The 21,266-nt window shown below is 41.3% G+C and overlaps 1 protein-coding gene across 2 annotated transcripts in view; it reads right to left on the bottom strand.

The window, feature by feature from the left end:
- The window catches only part of CENPE (centromere protein E), a 66,695-nt gene that overhangs the window by 21,009 nt on the left and 24,420 nt on the right, over positions 1-21,266 (bottom strand). Inside the window, exons 16-37 of one of the 2 annotated variants that reach the window (XM_084755907.1) lie at positions 21,015-21,182; positions 19,284-19,358; positions 18,962-19,081; positions 18,187-18,309; positions 17,949-18,105; positions 17,546-17,700; positions 15,750-16,064; positions 15,355-15,627; positions 15,108-15,263; positions 13,715-13,918; positions 12,505-12,663; positions 10,363-10,653; positions 10,099-10,254; positions 8,876-9,163; positions 6,424-6,582; positions 5,952-6,236; positions 5,241-5,528; positions 4,651-4,809; positions 4,193-4,474; positions 3,158-3,316; positions 1,771-2,025; positions 228-332 (exon numbers count right to left, since the gene is read on the bottom strand). In XM_084755907.1, coding sequence (XP_084612033.1) covers positions 228-332; positions 1,771-2,025; positions 3,158-3,316; positions 4,193-4,474; positions 4,651-4,809; positions 5,241-5,528; positions 5,952-6,236; positions 6,424-6,582; positions 8,876-9,163; positions 10,099-10,254; positions 10,363-10,653; positions 12,505-12,663; positions 13,715-13,918; positions 15,108-15,263; positions 15,355-15,627; positions 15,750-16,064; positions 17,546-17,700; positions 17,949-18,105; positions 18,187-18,309; positions 18,962-19,081; positions 19,284-19,358; positions 21,015-21,182 — 4,332 coding nt within the window. The remainder of the gene's footprint in view (positions 1-227; positions 333-1,770; positions 2,026-3,157; positions 3,317-4,192; positions 4,475-4,650; positions 4,810-5,240; positions 5,529-5,951; positions 6,237-6,423; positions 6,583-8,875; positions 9,164-10,098; positions 10,255-10,362; positions 10,654-12,504; positions 12,664-13,714; positions 13,919-15,107; positions 15,264-15,354; positions 15,628-15,749; positions 16,065-17,545; positions 17,701-17,948; positions 18,106-18,186; positions 18,310-18,961; positions 19,082-19,283; positions 19,359-21,014; positions 21,183-21,266) is intronic. The other variant, XM_084755908.1, reaches the window with a different exon arrangement.

Below are 21,266 nucleotides of genomic sequence, written 5' to 3'. Positions count from 1 at the left end.
CCCAGACTGCCCCTCTGCCATCATGGAGTAGTCAGGCCACACATTTCTATGATCTAATACTCTACCTCTCCGCCATCTCTGTCCACACCAGTAAAACTCATCTGTCAAGAGGGCTCTCTGCTTACACTCAACTTTCCACACACCATTCCCTCTAATTCCACCTTGGGCTGGACGAATGCCCTTGGAACAGCAGCAACAATGCTGTGCAGCTCCTACAGGGCTCTTACTTTTATCCTGAGGCACTTTTCTCGCAGGTTTTCTGTTAGGTGTTGTTCTGCACCACATAGCAACCCTTCTGCATGTTTCCTCATCTCTTCAGGGTTCTGATGGTCCTGGTACAGAGAAATACAGAGCAATAATCACCTTCACATCGCATGTCTAATTATATATGCTTACTTTTTTCTTTCTTTTTAAAAGATTTATTATGTGTACAATGTTCTGCCTGTATGTGTGCCTGCATGTCAGAAGAGAGCACCAGATCTCATTATAGATGGTCATGAGCCACCAAACTCAGGAACTTTGGAAGAGCATCCACTGCTCTTAACCTGAGCCATCTCTCTAGCTCTTCTTTCCTTCCTTCCTCCCTCCCTCCTTCCTTCCCTCCCTCTCTCTGCAACATAGGGCTTCTCTGTGTAGCCCTGGCTGACCTGGCCTCACTTTGTAGACCAGGCTGGCCTCAAACTCACAGATATCTGCCTGCCTCTGCCTCCGAGTGCTGGGATTATAGGTGTGTGCCACCATGCCTGGCCACATGCTTACATTTTACATCATGTAAAATTTAATAATGGAATTGAATATTTCATTGTAATATAACAACAGCATTAAGATATACAAACAAAAGGGAGCAATATTACTGTCAAGTTACACAGTGAATGACTTCAGAGTCACTGAAGGAGTATGTGAGAACACTCGATTTCTAGAGAAGAATTTGCTCATTATTAAGTTGTAGGTTTCTAGTTTGTATTCTCCCACATGGTTTAGAATTATTGCCACCATCTAAACACACTAGAAAACTCAGGCCGTGTATATTCTTCCAAGAACTTGGGGTGGAAAGTTCAAAATGTATTCATATTCTTTCTGCATCTGGTTAAAACGCATGTCTCTCCCCAAGCCCCATTTTGATCATTACTTTAACTTGGCCACTGCAGTACCTAGAAGAGTATCTGCTCAGTACAGATCTGTCAAACAGAGCAAGTCTGTTTGCAAATGCTGACAGACCACACACACACCGGACTCCTGAGCATCTGTTCCTGGAAACAGAAGGCTTCCTACTTTAGCCTTCAAACATGACCGTAACGACAGCTGTAGATTTACTTCCTATATCTAGCTGTCTAAATTTTCTGCTTCTTTTTAGATGATTTGAAGTAATCTTTTAAAGATTATCCTGAAATAAAGGCAAGAAAAACTCTGCTTTGATTTTTACTTTGCTTTTTTCCTTCTAAGTTCAGTTGTAAGACCTGTTCATTTCTAGAAGTCTACTAGCAGAAGACAAGGAGACATGTGACCTTTTGCAAATGTAGTCTTTGAAATACCCTTTTTCACTTAATGCTAGTTTCTTTTTGCTGTGTTTTATTTTCAGAAACTTAGAGGAAAATAATGTGTCTAGCCAATCGTTTCTAAAAATGAAAAATAGGATTTTTTGAAAAACATGGTGGCTTTTGTACTTCCTTTTTGTGTGAAAATTAAGGAATGTTCCATTCAGAGAGTTTCATCCATGGACCTTGCACCTCCAAGAGCAGTATCTCTAGACTGGGAGGCGCCCACACTCACCTTGGCCTCCCTGAGGGCTTCCCTGAGCTGGTCTCTCTCCGCCTTGAGCATCTCCTCGGCTCTCTTTAGATTATCTCTTTCTTTCATTACAGACTTCATTTCTTCAAGGTTTTCATGAAGCTTCTGAGCCAGATTCAAATTCTCCAACTCGATGTTACTCAGAGTCAAGCCCTGCTGCCTGAGCTGCTGCTGCACTTCACTGATGCCTCCTTTCAACTTCGCCAGTTGAAGCTCACTTGCTTTAAGTTCTTGAACCTGAAGATATGAAATCACGTTAGGATTCAGACCCTTTCTAAAGCAACTTTTATTGTTGATATCTTAGACGTATTTTATTACTGCTTCATTTTATGGTCTAAGGGTGTTTTGCCTACATGTATGTCTAGGCAGCACACGCATGCTGGGTGCCCATGAAGTCAGGAGCGGGTGCCAGATCTCATGGAACTGGAGGTGAAAGACAGTTGTGAGCTGTCACACTGTGGGACTCAAACCTGGGTCCTCTGGCAAGGACTACTGAGCCACCTCCCCAGCGCGCCATTATGTGCATGTGAGTGAGGTGGAGTTGGACGGCCAGCTGTGCGCCACCTGACATGGGTGCTGGACACTGACCTCATGCCCTCTGCAAGGGCAGTGTCTCTCAGCTGCTGAGCTATCTCCCCAGGCCAGGTTATGGCCCATTTTAAAAGAAAGATAAAGACTAGTTTTGCTGGGAGTGGTCATGTGTGCCTTTAATCCCAGCATGCTGTGTATGTAGGAGGGGGGGGGGAGAAGTTTCTAAACAGATGAAGAAAGTAATTTCCCCACGTGATCCTATCATGTTTTGCTAAAGCTCTCATTTGAAGTATACCACACACATAAAGTATACTAATCTTAATGCAGAGTTCAGTTATTCTCTCTCTCTTTTCTAGACAAGGTTTCTCTGTGTAGCCCTGACTGTTATTCTGTAGACAAAGCTGGTCTCAAACTCAGAGATCCACCTGCCTCTGCCTCCTAAATGCTGGGATTAAAGGCCTAGTTTGTTTTGACATATGCATACATCTATAAGACCATAACACAGACCACACTAGCTAGCATTTCAGCATCCTATAAACATCTGCGTACCCATATTCCTCCAGGTAAATATTCTGACCTTTAACATCCTAGATCAGTTTTGTTTCCTTTTGAACTTAAAGATGACAATGCAGTCATCCAATCACCTGCTGGTATTAAGGTTCATTTTCCTGCTATATCGGGTAAAGCTGCTATGAATGTTCTTGTAGACTGTGTGGAATAATGTTCTTTGTCTTTTTCACTATACACCCAGGGAGTCACATCATTTCCCAGTGTAGCTGAACCTTTCTATCCCCAAAGGCTTTAAGGCGTGAACAAATGAGAGACAACTAATCAATACCTTTTCTTGTAACTTAATATTTGCATTTTCTAACTCCATTTTCATATTTGATACTTCATCTGTCTTCTTAGACACAGTCCCTCTGAGACTGTCAATGGTTTCCTGGTATTCTTTCAGATCCACGTGAGCAATTCTTAGTTTCTCTTGCTTTTCCAGATCCTTTTAAAACAGGGACATATCTTAATATTAAGTAGTATTTTAAAAAATAAGTGAATATTTTCTTAGTAAAAAATAATTATGTATTTACCTATTTTTTTAACCTCTTTTTTGTTGTGGAACTGGGGTCTGAACTCAGGACCTTATATAAGCAAGCAGATGCTCTGCTACTGAGTCATAACATCAATCTGCTTTTATTTCTTTTAAAAAATATACCGTAAGTTATTATTACTATTGTTGTTGTTGTTACTACTGTGTGTGTGGGGCATCCCATGATGTCAGTGGACAAGCCTGTAGTGTCTATCTGCCTTCTTCCTTTACACAGGCCCCTGAGACCAAGCTCGGACTGTCAGGCCTGTGCAGCAGATGCTTTACCCCATGGAACTCACACAGCATGGGCCTGCTTTTTACTCCTTAATGTCCTTTATTGTCAGAAACTTAGTCCTTTTCTTCCCATTCCATTTCCCCATGAGCCTACTTCAAGAAGCCAACACATTACTGAACTGTTTCCCTCTTAATGTTTTTCTGAGCTGCTGGTCAGGGCTCTGAGATCAATGCTTTTTACAGACCTCCACAGCATTTTGGCATATTGCTCATATTTACCATTTTCTTCCTAAGATACATTTAGGTTGCTTCCTATTTTTATCACCAACTACTATACCCAAGCAATTTGTGTATATGTTTACATGTGTGTATATATGTATACATTCATATGCATATGTATTTAACAACTAAATCAATATACAGCTAGGATAAAATTCCATAAAGAAATACAGAGTTCAAAAAGTTCAAGAATACCAAACTGTCTGCCTAAAAGACTATTATTCCTGTCACCATGAAGGAACTCGTTGACCTGTCAGGGCAGGGGCGGGAACTTACCCTCGCTTCTGTTTGTCGAAGACTTGCCCTCAGCTGCTCTTGCTCCGTTCTGAGAGCCTCACACACACTTTTTAGGCCATCGTTCTCTTTAGCAGCAAGTCGTACTTCTTCAAGATTTTCATACAGTTGTTGAGTCACTTTTAGCTTCTCTGTTTCTACGCTTTCCAGAGCTAAATTCTGGGCTTCCAGCTGCTTCTTCAACTGCTCCATTTGATCTGTCGTTACCCTGAGATCAGCTTTTACTTGACAAAGTTGATGCTCTTTTTCCTGGAGTTCTTGGCTCTTAAGATAATCATATAGTAAGTTAGAGTACTGAATATACGGGCACCCTCCCACCCCCAACAACAGTCTTAAAATTGAACTGGCAAATCTGTGCCTTCAGAAAATGTACACGTGTTCACAGCCTGTTTCATTATACAGATCTGAGTCACCTCCTGATTATTCAGATTGAAAAATACCTGTGCTTCCAAGGCAGCATTTGTGTGCACTAAGTCTGCTTCAATACGTGCTACTTTATCTGCATTATCAGACACAGTGTCTCTGAGCTTGCTGATAGTCTCTTGGTGCTCTTGCAGATTCAGATGAGCAATTCTTAGCTCCTCCTCTTTTTCCAGACCCTTCATAAGTAAGAGAAAGAAAAGACGATTGAGAAACACATTCAAACAGAAGGTATACAGAAGGAAGGAAGTACAGTCCTCTTGCTCTGTCTGAGGCCTCCCAATCTTCACTCTCTTGAGGCATTTTGGGATGTGACCACATATTCTCCATAAACCACTGTCAGTCTATCTTTCCCCAGGATAGGACACTGCCAATGCATTGTCAGTCTATTTTGTCATCAGGGTCCAGCGCTCCAGGACCCAAACACACTGTTCTTATGTTTACCAGTGGGCAGTGTGAACATCTACAAATATCTCTGAGCAACTGTGAGGATGTGTACAATGTGAAAAGCTACACCTAAGCTCTGCAGGAGCAATTTTATCCTTCCACCTGAAGCCCAGTGGTCTTTAGGACATTAATGATGCACGATGCCAGAAAGACAGCAACTCACTCTAGTTGCTGTTTCTTCAAGGCTCTTCTGCAGTTGGTCTCTCTCTGCTGTGAGGCGCTTTTCTACACCGCTAAGCTCATCTCTCTCCTCTGCTATAGACCTCATTGCTTCCAGGGTTTCATGGAGTCTTTGAGTCAAGCTTACATTCTGCATCTCCACCTTTTCCAGACTTGACCTCTGGGCCTCCAACTGCTCAGTCAAGCGGTCCATCTCACATCTACTTTCTTGAGTCTCGTTAACAGTCTTCATCACAAGACATTCATACTCTTTGTCCTGAAGTTCTTGGAGCTGAAAAGAAAACAAGTTAGAGCAAAGGTACACAGAAGTGGGTTTTGTTTGTTTGTTTTTTAAGAGAAAGGAAGATGTATTCCTAAAGCGAGGCAAAACTTTCACATTTTAGTGGGATGCACGCCACGCTGTCTTTGATAAGAGGTGTGGGTTAACTAGGCAGACATCTTTTCCACTTAACAAGGAAGGCCTGCTTTTTCTTGTAACTCAGCATTTGATGTTTCTAAATCCATCTGAGTACGGCTACTTGATCTGTCTTTCCTGAAACATTCCTTGAACTAGCAATTTCTATAAAGTCACTCAGATTAATATGAACAGCCTTTTAGTTCCTTTTGAATTATTACAGAAAAAAAATATAATAGATGACGTCACAATCATCTTAGTCCTAGTTTATTTTCCCCAGATTAGCAGGTGCAGACTTACCTTAGCGCCGATTTCCTTAATTTTTTCTTTCTGTTGCTCATTCTCTACATGAAGCGTCTCTTGTGTTCTTTTTAGTTCTTCTCTTTCCTTAATTAGAGTTTTTATTTCCTCTTGACTTTCTTCAAGCTGTTTATTCAGCTGGAGCCTGTCGCTCTCTATCATCTGTAGTGCGGAGTCCTTGGCTAAGAGAAGCGCCTGGACTTGGTCTAGTTCACTCATTTTCCCTTGAGCCTCACTAGTTTCTTTTACATTAAGTTGTTCCTGTTTCTCACAGAGCTCTTGAACCTTCAACCAATGATAAATAAATTATCAGCACAAATATACAGGCATTCACACACAGACACACACACACACTCTCTTTCCTATTTTAAAGTACAAAATAGGTTCCAGGATAATTCAGTATGCGAATAGTAGGCTTCACGTTAGCAATCTCCTAGTTTCCTCCCACTGCTGCCTCTTGTCATCAGCTTACCTTCCTCTCTAGTTCATCAGTGGCCGACTGCAGCTGTGCCCGAACACTTGACAGCTCAGCTTCCTTCTGGGAGAGGCTCACTATTAGTGAGTCAATTTTATTCTCTTTCTCCTTCAGGCAACACTGAGCAAGATTAAGTTCCTCTTCAGTTTCTAGGTGCTTTAGTATGAAAGAAAATTAGAAGACATTTATAGGAACATAACCATCCTAGTGTAACTAACTCCTTTTTGAAAAGATTTAGTCATAAGGAAAATCTTTGCTTATAAACTATATTGAGAAATACAGTGAAAGAGAAAAACCACTTTAGGTTGTGACTTTGTTGAGATGCCGTGGCTGCTCATCATCTGCCTGGAGAACCTGCTGCAGGCACAGCATCTCACCTTTCTCCTTTGACCAGTACAGCACAATAACCTCAAGTGCAGCAGTGGCACGCATGCCTTGGTGGTAACCAGCAGCTCTCTAATACCACCTGGTACGAACCTGAAACCTAAGCAACTCCTCAGGGCTAGTAGAGTCAGGGATCGTGGAAGAGAACCTGTAAACAGCTCTTTATGAAACCAGCATAACTCCTAGCTGCATTCCACTTATTTGCTCTTTTACCAATTTGAGCATTTCTCTTTCTTCTCTCAGGGATACCTGATGCTGACTCTGCCTTTCTGCTGTTCCTCAGTTCTCCCACCTCACTCGCTACTTTAGTAGATTCACTGTCCTTTCCTTCCACACTGAGGGACTGTTTTTATGTAAAGCTTTGTGTCTTAAGCGAATACCAAGACAATACATTTGATAACTAAAGATAATTGTAGAAGAAAAGAAATTAAGGCATTTAAATAATGGAGATACGATTTACTAGCTCATTTATAGAATAATCTTTCCACATTTTCCTATTCTACAGAGAGCTACCATGTTTTAACTAAGGGCTCACTTTTTAAACATCCCGTTAGACAAAGGCCTTTTGTCCCTCACTCATATGATTTCTGTCAGAATCATACTTTAGGGAGAAAGACAGATATTACGCCAATTCCCACCCAGCTGAGGAGCTGGGCTTTCCAGGCACTGACTCTAGGCACACTTACTATCATGGGTCACTAGGAAGGGCTTCTTGGGTAAAGAAAGCTGAGAGTTGAAAACACTAGTTACACAAAGGTGGATAGGTACTCCAGGTGGGGGGCTGATCAGAGCATTAAACATTCCTGAGAAGTACACACAATCATAGAAGAGCATCACAGGAAGAGAGGGCTGCACAAGGCAAGACACCAATAGGGTCTATGGTCCGGGGGCTCATGGGTCATGAAGTAGATTCTAGTTTTTAAAGAGTTACAGTAACATAGTAAACAAACTCAAGAAGAAAACACTTTATTCCAGAATGACAACAGTTTTAGAAACATTTAAGAATGAACGCAGTATGCCAGGCATGGTGGTGCTCTTGGCACTTAGGAGGCAGAGGCAGGTGGATTGCTATGAGTTCGAGGCCAGCCTGGTCTACAAAGCGAGTCCAGGAATGTAGCAGGGTTAGAAAGAATTGGCTCACAGGTTAAGAGGACTTGTTGTTGAAAAGGGCCTGGGTTCCATTTCCAGCACCTACGAGGAGGTTCACCACTTCCTTGGCATCAGGCTCACATGTGGCAAACAGACGTTCAAGCAGGCAAAACATAGACACATAAAATAATAAAAATAAACCTAAAAGAAAATGAGTGGAGGGAGTGGCAATAATGGTGATCCTGTATTGATAATGTGGATAGAAAAATGGGAGGGCTTTAATGCAGGTTACATGCATATATGAATGCGTGTACACACAAACGCATACTCCAGAGACACAGAGTATAGTGAGACTACATTACAGAGGGAAGGGAAGACACAGTAAGAGCAGGGATGATTTCTAGGTCTCTTAACAGAAGCAGTGAAGAAGAGAGAAGGGCTTGACAGGACAGGATCTCACTTACTGGTCTCAGGTGGGCCTTGAAACAGTCCTGTCACAGCCACCCAAAGTCCTGAGATTACAGTTCCCGATTCCCAGGCATGGCATAGGAGTGGCAGTGTGGGAAAGGTATTTTCAAAGAAAGAAAGAAATCACTTTTTCTGGTTTACCTTTTCTGTGATTAAAGCACTGATTCTTCTAAGTGAATTTTGAACACTCAAGAAAAAAGATGTTCTAACAATTTCAACTGTTTCCTCACATTCACTACCATTTTTTATTTATTCTGTTTCCAGTAACTCCATGATCAGAAAACATTTGTAGATTAGTAGTAAGATTTTAAATGTGACACAAACAATGTGTTTAAATGTGACACAACTTAAATCTGAAGAAACACCAGTTAAGTAGGAAGAAAGCAACTCATCCTGTCCGAGCCGAGTGGTGCACAGGACTGTACCTGGACCTGGGGCAGGGGAATTATGAGTTCAAGCTGGGTACTTGAGACAGTCTCAAAAAACCAAAAGTAAACAAAAAACTCACCTTAGCCCAAGTTTTTCCGGCATTTTCTCTCAGCTGGGCACATTCGACTTGAAGTGCTTCTTGTGTCATTTTCAGGTCATCTCTCTCTTTAGTGAGACAGCCGATCTCTTCCTGACTTTCCTGAAGTTTCTTAGCCAGGGCAAGCCTGTCTGTTTCTATGCTCTCTGGTGGTGCTGAATCCACTGGTCCTGAGTGTTCTCCCAGTGGCTCTGGTTCCCTCGCCTTTTCTGGGCTCTCCCTGGCTTCTCTCCCACTAGGAGGCAGCTCTTGCTCTTGAAGCCCTGGCATCTTGTGGTATTCAAAAAGCACAAGGTTACTACCTAGAAATTACATTTTCTAAATGGAAACGGTCAGGAAATTTTACCAGCAATGAAAGTGACCTTGAGCCTGGATCAGCCCCTGTTGTGCACTCATTCGCTCTCAGGCCCTCTGATTCTATACCATGTCTACTCTGGTTTCAGCTTAGACCCAAAGTGAACCAATCTACATAGAATCACCACACTATTAGCTCAGATACTTAGAGGCTTAATTTCTAGACTGGTTCCCAAATTATAAGCAAATAAAGTTGCCACAGGTAATTATGAACATTCCAGCATGTTCAGTCCTCATCTTTTGCTGAATCTAAATGCTACCTTCCAAGTTTTCTGTGCGCACACCAATTCCCCATTCACCTTGGTTGCTAGTGAAACCATGTAACTTTGTATTTCTATTAAATATCATATTTCTACAGGCATTACATTAAATAAAGGAATGATTTAAACATGTATATACACCGAGAAAAAAAGAACTGTTTTATTATATACTAGTTCAATGCTTGGCAGAAATGGGCCGGCCCAGTTATCCCAATGTCATCTTTTCCATAGCATTAATAATTACTTAATAGAGTTTTGCACATTTAGTCACTCATTTATTGGCTATTTCCTTCTACTATAACCCAATATGGACTTTTTGTTCCTCTGTTCTCCCTGTTTTTCTTTTTTGAGACAGGTCTTCCATAGCTCAAGCTAGCCTCAAACTTTCTGAGGAGTCCAGGCTGGTCTTGAACTCCTGATTGTTCTGCTCCTCCCCCAAGCTCTAAGATTACAGGTATACACCAGCCCAAACTGTGTCTGGCAAGGTAGACAGCTGACAAATTCTTAGCCAACAAATAAACTATAACTACTTATTTTCCTTTAAAGACGAAAGGAAGAAAGAAGTGGCCGAGGACACAGGACATGATCTACCTTTTGTTGTAATTCGCTATCAGACTTTTCTGTGTCCTGAGTGATCGCTGTTAGGGCTTCTTTCTCAGAAATGTTTCTTCTTAGCTCTTTGATGATTTCCTGGTGCTCTTTTAGATGTGTGTGAGCCATGTTTAGTTCTTCTTTTGTTTGTAGGCCCTTGGTCAGAAAGTGAAACTTAGAATTTCATAGCATCCGCCCAATACTGCCTATTCAACTCTTTCCACTAGACTAGGTTACTGAAGAAAAGATGGTGGTATTACTTACTGCGGCTTCGATTTCTCGTGCATACTCTTTAAGTTGCTGTCTCTCTATTTCAAATGACTTCTGCAATTCCTTTAGATCGTTTCTTTCTTTGGTTATAGACTTCATCATCTCACAATTTTCATGAAGTTTCTGAGCCAACTCGAGTCTCTCTGTGTCCACGCGTGCCAATGCCAAGCCTTGGTTCTTAAATTCATTCTTTAAGTTCTCCATTTCGATCACCTTTGCCTGCATTGTGCTCATATCTTCTTGGGAATTAAGAAGTTGCTGCTGTTTCTCCTGGAGCCTCTGGTTCTGAGGAGGTACAATTTTTTTTATAACTATCATGTTGCTGATATTTGGCCAAATTTTTATGTAGCACCATTAGCAGAGTCTACCTCAGTGGGAATGGACAAACAGCAGGAAAAGTAAACTAGCCCTTACCCAGAATGCTTATGGTGGTTAAATAATTCAAGACTATCTGGAAACTCAGACTGTGAACTTTTTGGAAATGGGACTTTCACAGGGATAATTAGGTTAAGTGGTGAGACTAGATTCTTTTGGGTTACAATGGTCCCTCAAACCAAGGACAGAGAAGGACACAGAGAAATCTGGAAAGGCAAGTTATGAGAAAATAGCATCCAAGACAGGAGTGTTACAGTTCCAGGGCAGCTGGGAGATACCAGATACTAGTTAGAAGCAAAAAAGAACTCTTCCCTAACCCATCAAAAGGAATACCACGGACACTTCGACTTTTAAATTCTAAGGATCAAGATTGCTTGAGCTGGGCACAGTAGTGCATGCCTTTAATCCCAGCACTCAGGGAGGCAGAGGCAAGGGCAAGGGGATCTCTGTGAGTTCAAGGCCAGCCTGGTCTACCAGGACACATTGTCTCAAAAGACCAAAGAAAAAAAAAGAATGGTGCCAGTGCCACATGTGGGGGTGTACTCCTTTAATCCCAGTACTGGGGAGTCAGCTTGGTCTGCGTCTGCATAGTGAGTTCCAGAACAGTCAGAGCTACAGAGTGAGACCCTGTCTCAACAAACAAACAAACAAGAAAGAACAGTGACTGAACGCATTTCTGTCTTGTAAGCCACTGACTTTATGGTAATTCTTATATTACTTTGGAAACTTATATAAGTTGATCAAAGAAGCAAGGTGAAATAAGAAAACTAGAAAGAGGCTAGTTAAGTACACAAATACAGATTCCAAATAAGCATAATTCCCCATGATATAAATAAATAATATACATATCATTTGTTTATTTAGAGACTGAATCTCACGCTGTAGCCCCGGCGGGCTTAGAATGCACTGTGAAGTTCAGGCTAGTATCAGATTTACAGTGATCACCCTGCTTCAGCCTCCAAACTGGATCACCATGCCTAGCTTCCCATCATATTGAAGTTTTTTTGTTTTTAAATCTTTTACTTTTAACAGGATGCTTAAGGAATGGCCCAAATAAACTCAGAACACCAGCTTTTACTGGCTGTTGATTTCATTGCTTGGAGGAGCATGAAAAAGACACAAAGTTTTACAATAAATTCAATTATATGAGTTTTAAAAGGGATCGGTTTTTTTTTTTGTTGTTGTTGTTGTTGTTTGTTTGTTTTTTTTTAAAGACTACTACCCAGAGCAATGACACAAGCGACAACATGTCGTCTCGGGATATGCTACTCTCATCCTAACCAGAAGGAATCTGTGAGTATTTTAGTCATTCACAGTTGCTTCTCAGTCTAGGTACACACATCTTACAATAGCAGTTCTCTTGTACCATTGGGTCAGAAGCCTGTTAGGAGCCGAGATGGTGATGTGAGTGATCCTCCACTTCAGAGAGACACTACTACAGCCCCACATGGAAGCACCTCTTGCTTGTTGACTAACATAGCCCAAGTTCTCAGGAGAGGGCCTCATCCATGACAACACTCAGTAAGTCAATATTGTATGGTTAGTTTAGATCATATAAGGCTGCCTGCCTCTCACCTAAAGATGCTCTACTTATATAATCTTTGCAAGGAATGTTAATTAAGAATCTAATGCAAATTGAAACTTCAAACTCCCAGCATTGACATCTCCATTTAGGAGATGCTTAAGACTAGAGGAATCAGACTTTATTAGCAAAATGTGCAGTAAGAACAAACAGTCAAGAAGATAGCATAGGAAGTTCACCTTTTCCTTTACTTCTTCTTCTACTTCCGCCAGCCTCTCGCGCGCCCTGGATAGCGCTTCACTCTTTTCTGTGGCCCGGTCTCTTTCCTGGGTAGCTAGTTCTTGTTGCCTTTTAAGTTCAGCTCTAAGAATTCTCAACTCTTCCTGGTTTTCAACACTCTAGAATTAAAGAAAAAAAGTTCTAGACTAGAGTTTATAATATTAGCTTACATTTATGAAATCAAGAACACTCTCGGAAATTACTTTTGGCTCAAAATGAAGAAATAAAAGTGTAGAGAAAAAGACAGCTGTAGAGATCAGTCCACTTTCAGTGGCCAGACACTAAAGTCACATTTTTTTCTTATGCTTTTATGACTGGGTGCAAGCACTCATCGGTGACCAGTCAACTCAAAATGGCTCCTCCTCTCCTGGCAGGATGTGGGCTAATTCACTAGTAGGACCACACAGTCACATGCTTGCATATGAAGGCCACCAAAACATAATGAGTCAGAGAAGGAATACGCTTTGTGTCTGGTGGCAATTTTCATTCAGTTTGTTGATAAACTAGGCTCTTCTAAATATAGAAGATTAAAATAGCGCAGGTTCTAATGGGTCCACAGTGAATTTCCTAAATTATTAATTACAACCCACATAGATTATAGAGCCTTGCAGCAGATATAAGAACAGAGGCAGGCATGGGAATCCTGGCCAACGTGAACGGTTTAAAGCAAAATGAGAAGCTACAATAGTAAAAGAGGAACATTTAGGAGCTGATTAACTGAAGTATGTACATTACCTACCAGTTATGATGCAACACTACGCGAATGAATCACTAAGGATATTCAATGGCTAATTAGCTTATGAAAAATGTTCAATATTTTTCGTTGTAAGGAAAAAGCAAAGTAGAATTGGTACATTAACAAAAGGATGGCTAAAACTGAAAGCGTAAATAGATATAAATTGTTGTTACAGGGAGAGGTGAAGCCACAAGAATTTGATTCGTTTGTTGATGGGAATATAAAATGGTACAACTGATTTGGAAATCAAATGGCAAATTATTACCAACACATAACACCCAGTGACTCTATTTAGGCAGACACATTTGTCAAGAGTCATGCACCCATACACTTCCATGACATATGTATTGCACGTAGATTATAACTGATACAGTTAATAAAACCTAAAATAAACAGATAAAATGTACGGCCAACTATAGAGAGCTAGAGCCTACCATCGCGATATTTTCCTTGAGGTCCATCCGCAACTGTTCCTTCTCTGCTGTAATGCTTTCCAGCGTTCGCTGGAGTCCGTCGTTCTCCTGCACCAAAGCATGTATTTTCCTCTGCTCCTCCGTTACGTCACTGTCCTTCCCACCTGCAGCCAGTGTTTGGCTGTTTCCGGCTAGTGGACTCTGTTCTTCATCTATGCCATCCATCTAAAACGTGAGCACATTAGAGAAGAAGTTCGCCGTGGTTAATAACAGCTTTAATATTAGTAAAGTCTCCATCACTGAGATTCTGTGCCAAATACTCGTCTCCTCCCACCACACCCACTGGTCTACAACCTTAGGAGGCAGGCATGCACAGAGAGGCCAGCTCTGGACTCAGCTGGCCTGGCTGCAGTCCTGGCATTCTTAGACCTGCCCACCATAAGAGCTGCCGAGGCCACAGTCCACAGAGTGATCTTCATGTATCTTCCTTAAATACGTTCTAAGTCACACACGATAGCATTTTGGGTTTTTTGTTATAAAATGGGATATTGATGGTATCGATTTCTTTCATGAGTGCTGATGTAACGTTTCAAGTGGAATAAGAAAAAACAAACTTTGTCCCATAGTGGGAAGTGTGGGCAGTAGAGACAGACTAAGAAGCAGAAAGGGGGCGGGGCTACAGCAGGCACCTCTCTGTGCTTCCTGACTGGGACTGTGTCTCACCCAGGGCCCCCCTCCTCAGCTGCCATCACTTCCCTTCTGCACTGAAGGGCTAAATAATAGCTCTGTCCTTAAGCTGCTTTTGTTAGTTATTTGTCACAGCAACAGGAAATCAACATAAGTAACACACAAGTTTTGGTGAAGCAAAGACTCAAGTAAAGGTAAGTGGAGCAACACGTTATTTTATGTTCTGGGACTTGGGGTGGAGGCCTGGCACCGACTTGAAGGAGAATCTACTGTAAAAGTCCAAGCTTCCAGTGGTTTCACCAGGCTCAACTCTCATGTCTCACCTAGTCTCAGATTTTGTCTTCCTATCCACTGAGGGGTTTTTAAACACCATAAAGCTTGCTGTTACCTCTGGGTTTTTTGCATCAATACTTTTTTGTGGAGAAATTTTCCTATCCTAATTTCTCATATTTCTACTCCTTGGCTTCCAGCCTTCATCCGGGTCCTGTCCTAGTTGGGTTTCTGATGCTGTGATGGAATGCTGGTCAGGGGAAGCCTGCCGAGGGTCTAGTGCAGCTTACAGACTGAGGCGGGTGGAGGGGGGTCTAGGCCAGCTTACAGACTGAGGCCTGTGGAGGGAGGTCTAGGCCAGCTTACAGATTGCGTTCATTACTGTGGGGGAAAAGCTGCATCCGCTGCCAAAGAAAAGCTTGAGGGGCATATGGGGAGCCCGCCAGTCACTTTTTACCTTTTCATCAACTGCAGCTCTGGCTCCTCCCTGGTCCTTTATATGCAAACCCTTGGACGTTTCCTCAGTAGCTTTCATTTGCAGCATGTTAATTGTTTCTTGGTGTTGTTTCAAAGACTCAAGAGCCTCTCGTAGCTGTTCTTGAGTATCTACATTCTTTGCAAGAGAAAAAAAGGTTTCCGTTAGAATGTGAGGTGCACTAATTTCATAGTTCCCACGCGATCAGCTCCAGCCAGTCGAGCCTTACTATGTTCACAGTGTCCTGGATGTCACTTCTGAGCTGGTCCCTCTCGGTCTGCAGGCTCAGCTGGAGTTGCACGAGCTCTTCCTTTTCTTGAGTTAAGGCTCTGACTTCCTCCAAAGTTTGCTGAAGCTTCTCAGTAAGCAGCGTCTTCTCCTCCTCCATAGACTGCAGGCTGGCGTCTCTGCTTTCTAACTGTCTTCTCAGCTCCTCCATTTTGTTTAGCCTTTCTTGACCCTCGCTTGCTTTTTGCTCAAGCTCTTGAGTCTTGTGAGAAAGCTTCAAAGAAAAGGTGTGACATAGTAAGAGCAGAACGTTGTATTGCACCCAGAGCCGGAGGCACGCATGCAGACAGGACTCAGAAAACAAACGGCCTTCCCTCTTCAGCAGTTTGTACCAACCTCGGCCTGCAAGGAATCCAAACTTAAGCGGAGGCTTTCTGCTTCTTTAGAGAGAGCCTCGATTTGCTGCTTCATCCTCCCACTCTCCTCCAGCACCGCTTCGTGTTTGTGCTCAAGCTCCGTGTGAAGGCTTCTCAGCCGTTGGTGGTCGTCATCACCGCCTCTGTAGTCCAGCTGGGAGGCTGCAAGATCATCTTTAGTGCGGGTGGCTTCTTCAAGTAAACCTTGAACTCTACTGTTGCTATGAGCTACTTCAGAAAACAACTTTTCTCTTTCTGTTGTTATTATACAGAGCTCTTCCGATTTCTCATGCAGCTATAGGAAAGAAGGAAGATTGAAGGATGTTATCAAATAGATGGAAGCCTGAAGCAACTTTCAGGGAAGTTTTATAAGCTGAGATTTGACCAACGAATGGTGGTTATTAGCAGCTCTGAGGATGGACCTCAGTGCACTGTGCATGCAAGGCAAGCACTCAGCCATTCAGCTCTGCCTACAGTAGAAGGCACTGTCCTTGTCGTTAACTCTTCACTTACCCTGTTTAAATTCATTTTTTGTTTGTTTTGTTTTTTTTTATTTCCTGGCTTTGTAGACCAGGCTGGCCTCTAATTCACAGAGACCCGCCTGCCTCTGCCTCCCAAGTACTAGGATTACAGGCGTGTGCCATCGTGCCCAATTTTGCTTTGTTTCCATGACATCTTTAGGTTCCAGTTAAAGAATACATAGAGACAGAGTCATGTATCTAATTATCAGATAACTATATCCTAGGCTATCATTCAAAGTCTTTTTTTTTTTTTTGAGATAGTGTTTCTCTGTGTAGCCTTAGGTGTCCTCAGACTCGCTCTATAAACCGACTGCCTTTGAACTCACAAGATCCTCCTACCTCTGCCCCTCCTGAGTGCTGGGATTAAAGGTGTGTCCCACCACTGTCATGTTTTCTAATATGACCATGCCGCAGACGCTTTATGGTTTCCCATAAATCTGACTTACCTCCCCACCACAAACTAAAGTCACTGAAAGGAATTCAAATTACTAAGAATTTAATCCATGGATAAACTATGCCTTTAAAAATCATTTAAGAAGTATCATTAAATAATTAAATAATATACAACAGATTTATGGATAGTTTAATCCATTTATGGATATAATTTATGGATAGTCATAATCTTTACTATTTTTTATTTTGAGATTTATTTTTATTACATGTTTGGGTGCTTTGCCTGCAAGCATGTCTATGCAGCATGTATATGCAGTATACAGTGTCCATGGAGGCCAGAACAAGGCGTCAGAACCCCTTGCAACAGGAGCTATTAGCTACAATGTTAGAGCTAACAGGAGTTGTTAGCTACAATGTTACAATGCAAACTTGCCATCTTTCCACCCGTTCCTTCCTGATGTTCCTGGAGCCCTGGGAAGAGGGCTTATGAAACACGTGTCCCATGTATGGCTAAGCATCCCACAGATTTCCTGTAGACCAGGCTGGTTTGGAACCCCCAGTAAGCCCAGTTCAGCGTCTTAAATGTTGGGTTCAAAGGCATAAACTACCATCTCCAGGTAGATACCTTCTTATTTCCTATTCTTTCTTCTTCCACACAGTGAGATGACTAAGCTAAAGCTCTCTAAATACATCTGAAGACCAAGCATAGCTGGCACATGGGTTATGTCACTATGCACTTTGCTAAATGTACCTTGGAAACCTCTTGGTTTTCCATCAAGTTCCACACGAGCAAGTGAGAGCGTGAATCCTACTCCTTCCCATTGTCGCTCAGCCAGATGTTTATGGCCTCTTGTCTGCTTACCTCTTTCCTCAGCATCTCTACCTCAGAGGGTAAAGATTTCAACCCCGAGAGCAAGTTAACTTCTCTTTGCAAAGTTTCTTTTTCTTCAACTTCTTTATTTAGTTCTTTTTGGAGATCTGTAATCCTTTTCTCCAGTTCCAAATTAGACAGTAAACCTATGGTGACAAAAAAGTGCTCCAATTTTTACTAGACTTTAAACCACCCCTCTCAAGTCATTCCCATTGAAAAATAATTTTAAGCCCTCATTAAGATGCCCATAGAAATCTTTATGAGCACTGACACCAACAATATTTAAACTGAACACAAAATTTTTTTTAAAAAATGAGAGCTTAGCAGGCACTTAATGTTCCCAGTTCTAGGTCGGTTGTAGGTAGGTATGCAGCTGTCTGAATTTCTGTAATACCTTTGCCATCTACCAGGGCGGTGAGCTTTGCTATTTCTTGAAAAGCGGATTGTAATTCCTTATCCAGGTCCACTTGCATTTTCTTTTTGGCCTCCAGTTGGCGCTCATACAGCTGTATGTCATTTTGCATGTGCTTGCAAGAATCTGAAAGCTCACTCTATTGGAAAAACAATGAAAATTGGTGACATTATACTGACCATTACAACTGTATCATCATATATTCTGAAAAGATACCTACAATTTTCTCTTTCAGCTCCAGATTTTCACTTCTAAGAAAAGCTGACTCTCTCTTGGCATCAAGGGCCACAGTGTCCATATCAGACAGAGTTTGCATCACTTGTTTTAGGTCCTCAGTGGTTTCCTAGACAAATGACAAAAGGGACTCAGGAGATCCAGTTTTGACAGATTTGGAAAATATACTGGAGAACAGATACACACGTTGTGTTATTACTAGCCAATCAAAAAGGGTGAAGATATGCTACTATCAAACAAATGAAATTAGGATTAAAAAGTTCTGGCCATACTTTTCTGTATCATAACAGTAGACCTGGAAGTATAACCTAAGAAACTGGTTAGTGTTTAATAAAACACTTAAGCCAGGTACAGTGATATACATTTTTAATCCCAGACCTTGGGAGACAAGTAGGTGTATCTCTGTGAGTTAAGAGGCCTTCCTAGCCAACCACTGAATTTTAAGTCAAGCCAACCGACCGACCCACACACCAAACCACCAACCAATTGACCCATCAATCCATGTACTCACCCTATGACCCACCAAGTAAAAAAGCCCTAAAACTATTGAAGCAGTTACTTCAACTTTCTACTGGTAAAATGCTGATGACACTACTTGTTCATTAATCAAAGAAAGAAGTACACTCCTATTAAATATATGTCAATCGATTACAAACAAGCCTGGTGCACAGCTGGTTCAATATATCCATTTACTAGGATGACTATAATCATATACTAGCAATCCCCAATCAATCACACAACAAAAGAAAAGCCAATCTTACTGATGAGTATGGCAGCTCTATAGTCATCTTTTCTGTCCTCTGGGCATCTATGTATTTCTGTAGGTCCTTAATCTGGTCCTCTTTTTCTTTAAGAAGCTCCACTTTTGAACTTAGTTCATTCTAAAAATATCAAAGAACAATTAAACTGAATTTAGTAAATGATTTGAATTTTAAATGACAAAAGTATTTATATTTAAAATTTTAAATTGATCAAATTCACTAATATTTAAAATACAACTCCTTTATTTTCGGTAATCATGTTTAATTACATATATTTTAAGTTGTAGTTACTTATAAGAGAAATACTAAGATAAATATTTACCTCGAGATCTTGATTATATACTTCTGCATGTTTAACTAAATTCTTTAGGTTGGAAATTTCATGAATTAGTTGCATCTGTAAGACCATGTGAACAGGAAATAGCAAACCAATTGTTAATAAAGAAAAAAAAAAAAAAAAGAGAAAGAAAACCAAACAAAGCATTCTCCACTGCTGCAGAGACCCCAGCACAGAAGGGACTGAGAGGTCACCTGCTCAAACCACTGTTAAGGAGCACCTCTTAATCTACGACATGGGTGCTGGAGAGCTGGCAAAGCAGTTACGAGAACTGGCTCTCCCTCCAGCGGAGCCAAGTTTGGTTCCCAGCATCCTCCATGTCAGGCAGTTCACAACCATTTGCAACTGCAGCTTTACCAGATCTCATGGGTCTATGGGCACCCATACACATACATGTGGATACTTAACACTTACACATTCACAAACACACCTTCGTGCAATAACTAAAGTAATAAGAGCTTAAAATACCCAAGAAGCACTATCTAAACAAACTCAAACCCACAAAACAAACCAGTAAGAAAAAGAATCCCAAGCAGAGTTAGGCCTGTGCCAAATCCCAGCACACAGGAGCCAGCGGTGGGCGGAGCTCTGCGAGTCTAGGCCCGTCTGGCTGGCTACATAATTCCAGGATAGCCAGGGCTACGCAGAGAAAGACTCTGTCTTAAACAAACACACAAGATAGTATTTGCTGGGTGGTGGTTGTGCTTTTATCCAAGCACTCTGAGACAGAGGCAGGTGAATCTCTTTGAGTTCCAGAACAGATAGGGCAACACAGTGAAATCCTGTCTTGAGAAAACAAAAACAAAATCTCAAACAAACAAAGAAAAAAAAAGAAAAGAGACCCATCCTGTTTTCATAATTATCTCATAAGACCACAATAACATCATTAGCAAATTATCAAACTAATCACAATTTTAATAACTCATATTTTGTGTTCGGGAAATCTTAGCTTTCCCCTTACAATTCTTTATTATCTGACTCTATAAGGACTTATTTTCACATGATGTGAATCTAGGTGGTTTGGGTTAGGGCCATTCATATAGGAACTTAAGCTATTACTGCTGTTGAGAACCTACACAGCTGTGAGATTATGAACTCTCAATTTGTTCACTTATTCTCAGGAAAGACTGAAAAAGATGCTACTGTTTTATATTTTTCAACCACCTAAAAGTATAAAGGCGATAAGAATATAAAAGTATAAAGGGGATACTATTCGTCTTAATGTTGTCTATCAAAGTGTCTGCAGCTTTGATTTTTTGAGGGTTTCTTTGTATAACCGCCCAGCCAATGGCTGTTCTAGAACTTGTTCTATAGATCAGGCTGGCCTCAAACTCAGAGATCCGCCTACCTCTGCCTCCTGAGCGCTGGGGTTAAAGGCGTGTGTCAACATGCCACATTGAAACCCAAACCAGCCAACCAACAAAACACCTTCCCCCCTCCAACAAAACCACTTGTGGTAAGACAAATCCAATAAACCCTTCAAGGTATTTCTGGTTTTTTTTTGTTTGTTTGTTTTTGTTTTTTTTGGTACAATCACAGTGGAAAACAAATCTGGCTATTTCAAAAAGAATTTAAATTACTTACATCTTGGTCAAATTCTCTAAATGGTGCACACACATGAAAAACAGCAATATCTCAATCTTAGAAATCAATGTCTTTATGAGAATGATACTTTTGGCAAACATGATGTTTTCAGTTTAGCTCTAGCTCTCTTACCTCTTGATCTTTCTCTGCTTTTTTTTCTAGAGCCTCAAACTCTTCTAAGTCATGTTTTTCTTTTAATTTCAACTTCAGTTCCTCGTTGTCTCTTCTCAGCTGCTCATAGTCTAACACCAGATCGTCGTACTGAGCCTGAAGTGAGTTCAACTCACTTTCTAAGTTTTCCTATTAGCAACAGAGACAAATTTCTAATCAGAGAAAATGCAGATGCACTCAGTAATTGCTTAGCTAACTAAAATGTAGATTAAC

The sequence above is a fragment of the Acomys minous genome, assembly GCF_964271855.1.
Source record: "Acomys minous genome assembly, chromosome: 14".
Taxonomy (NCBI): Eukaryota; Metazoa; Chordata; class Mammalia; order Rodentia; family Muridae; genus Acomys; species Acomys minous.
This window is presented reverse-complemented; position numbering and strand designations above follow the sequence as displayed.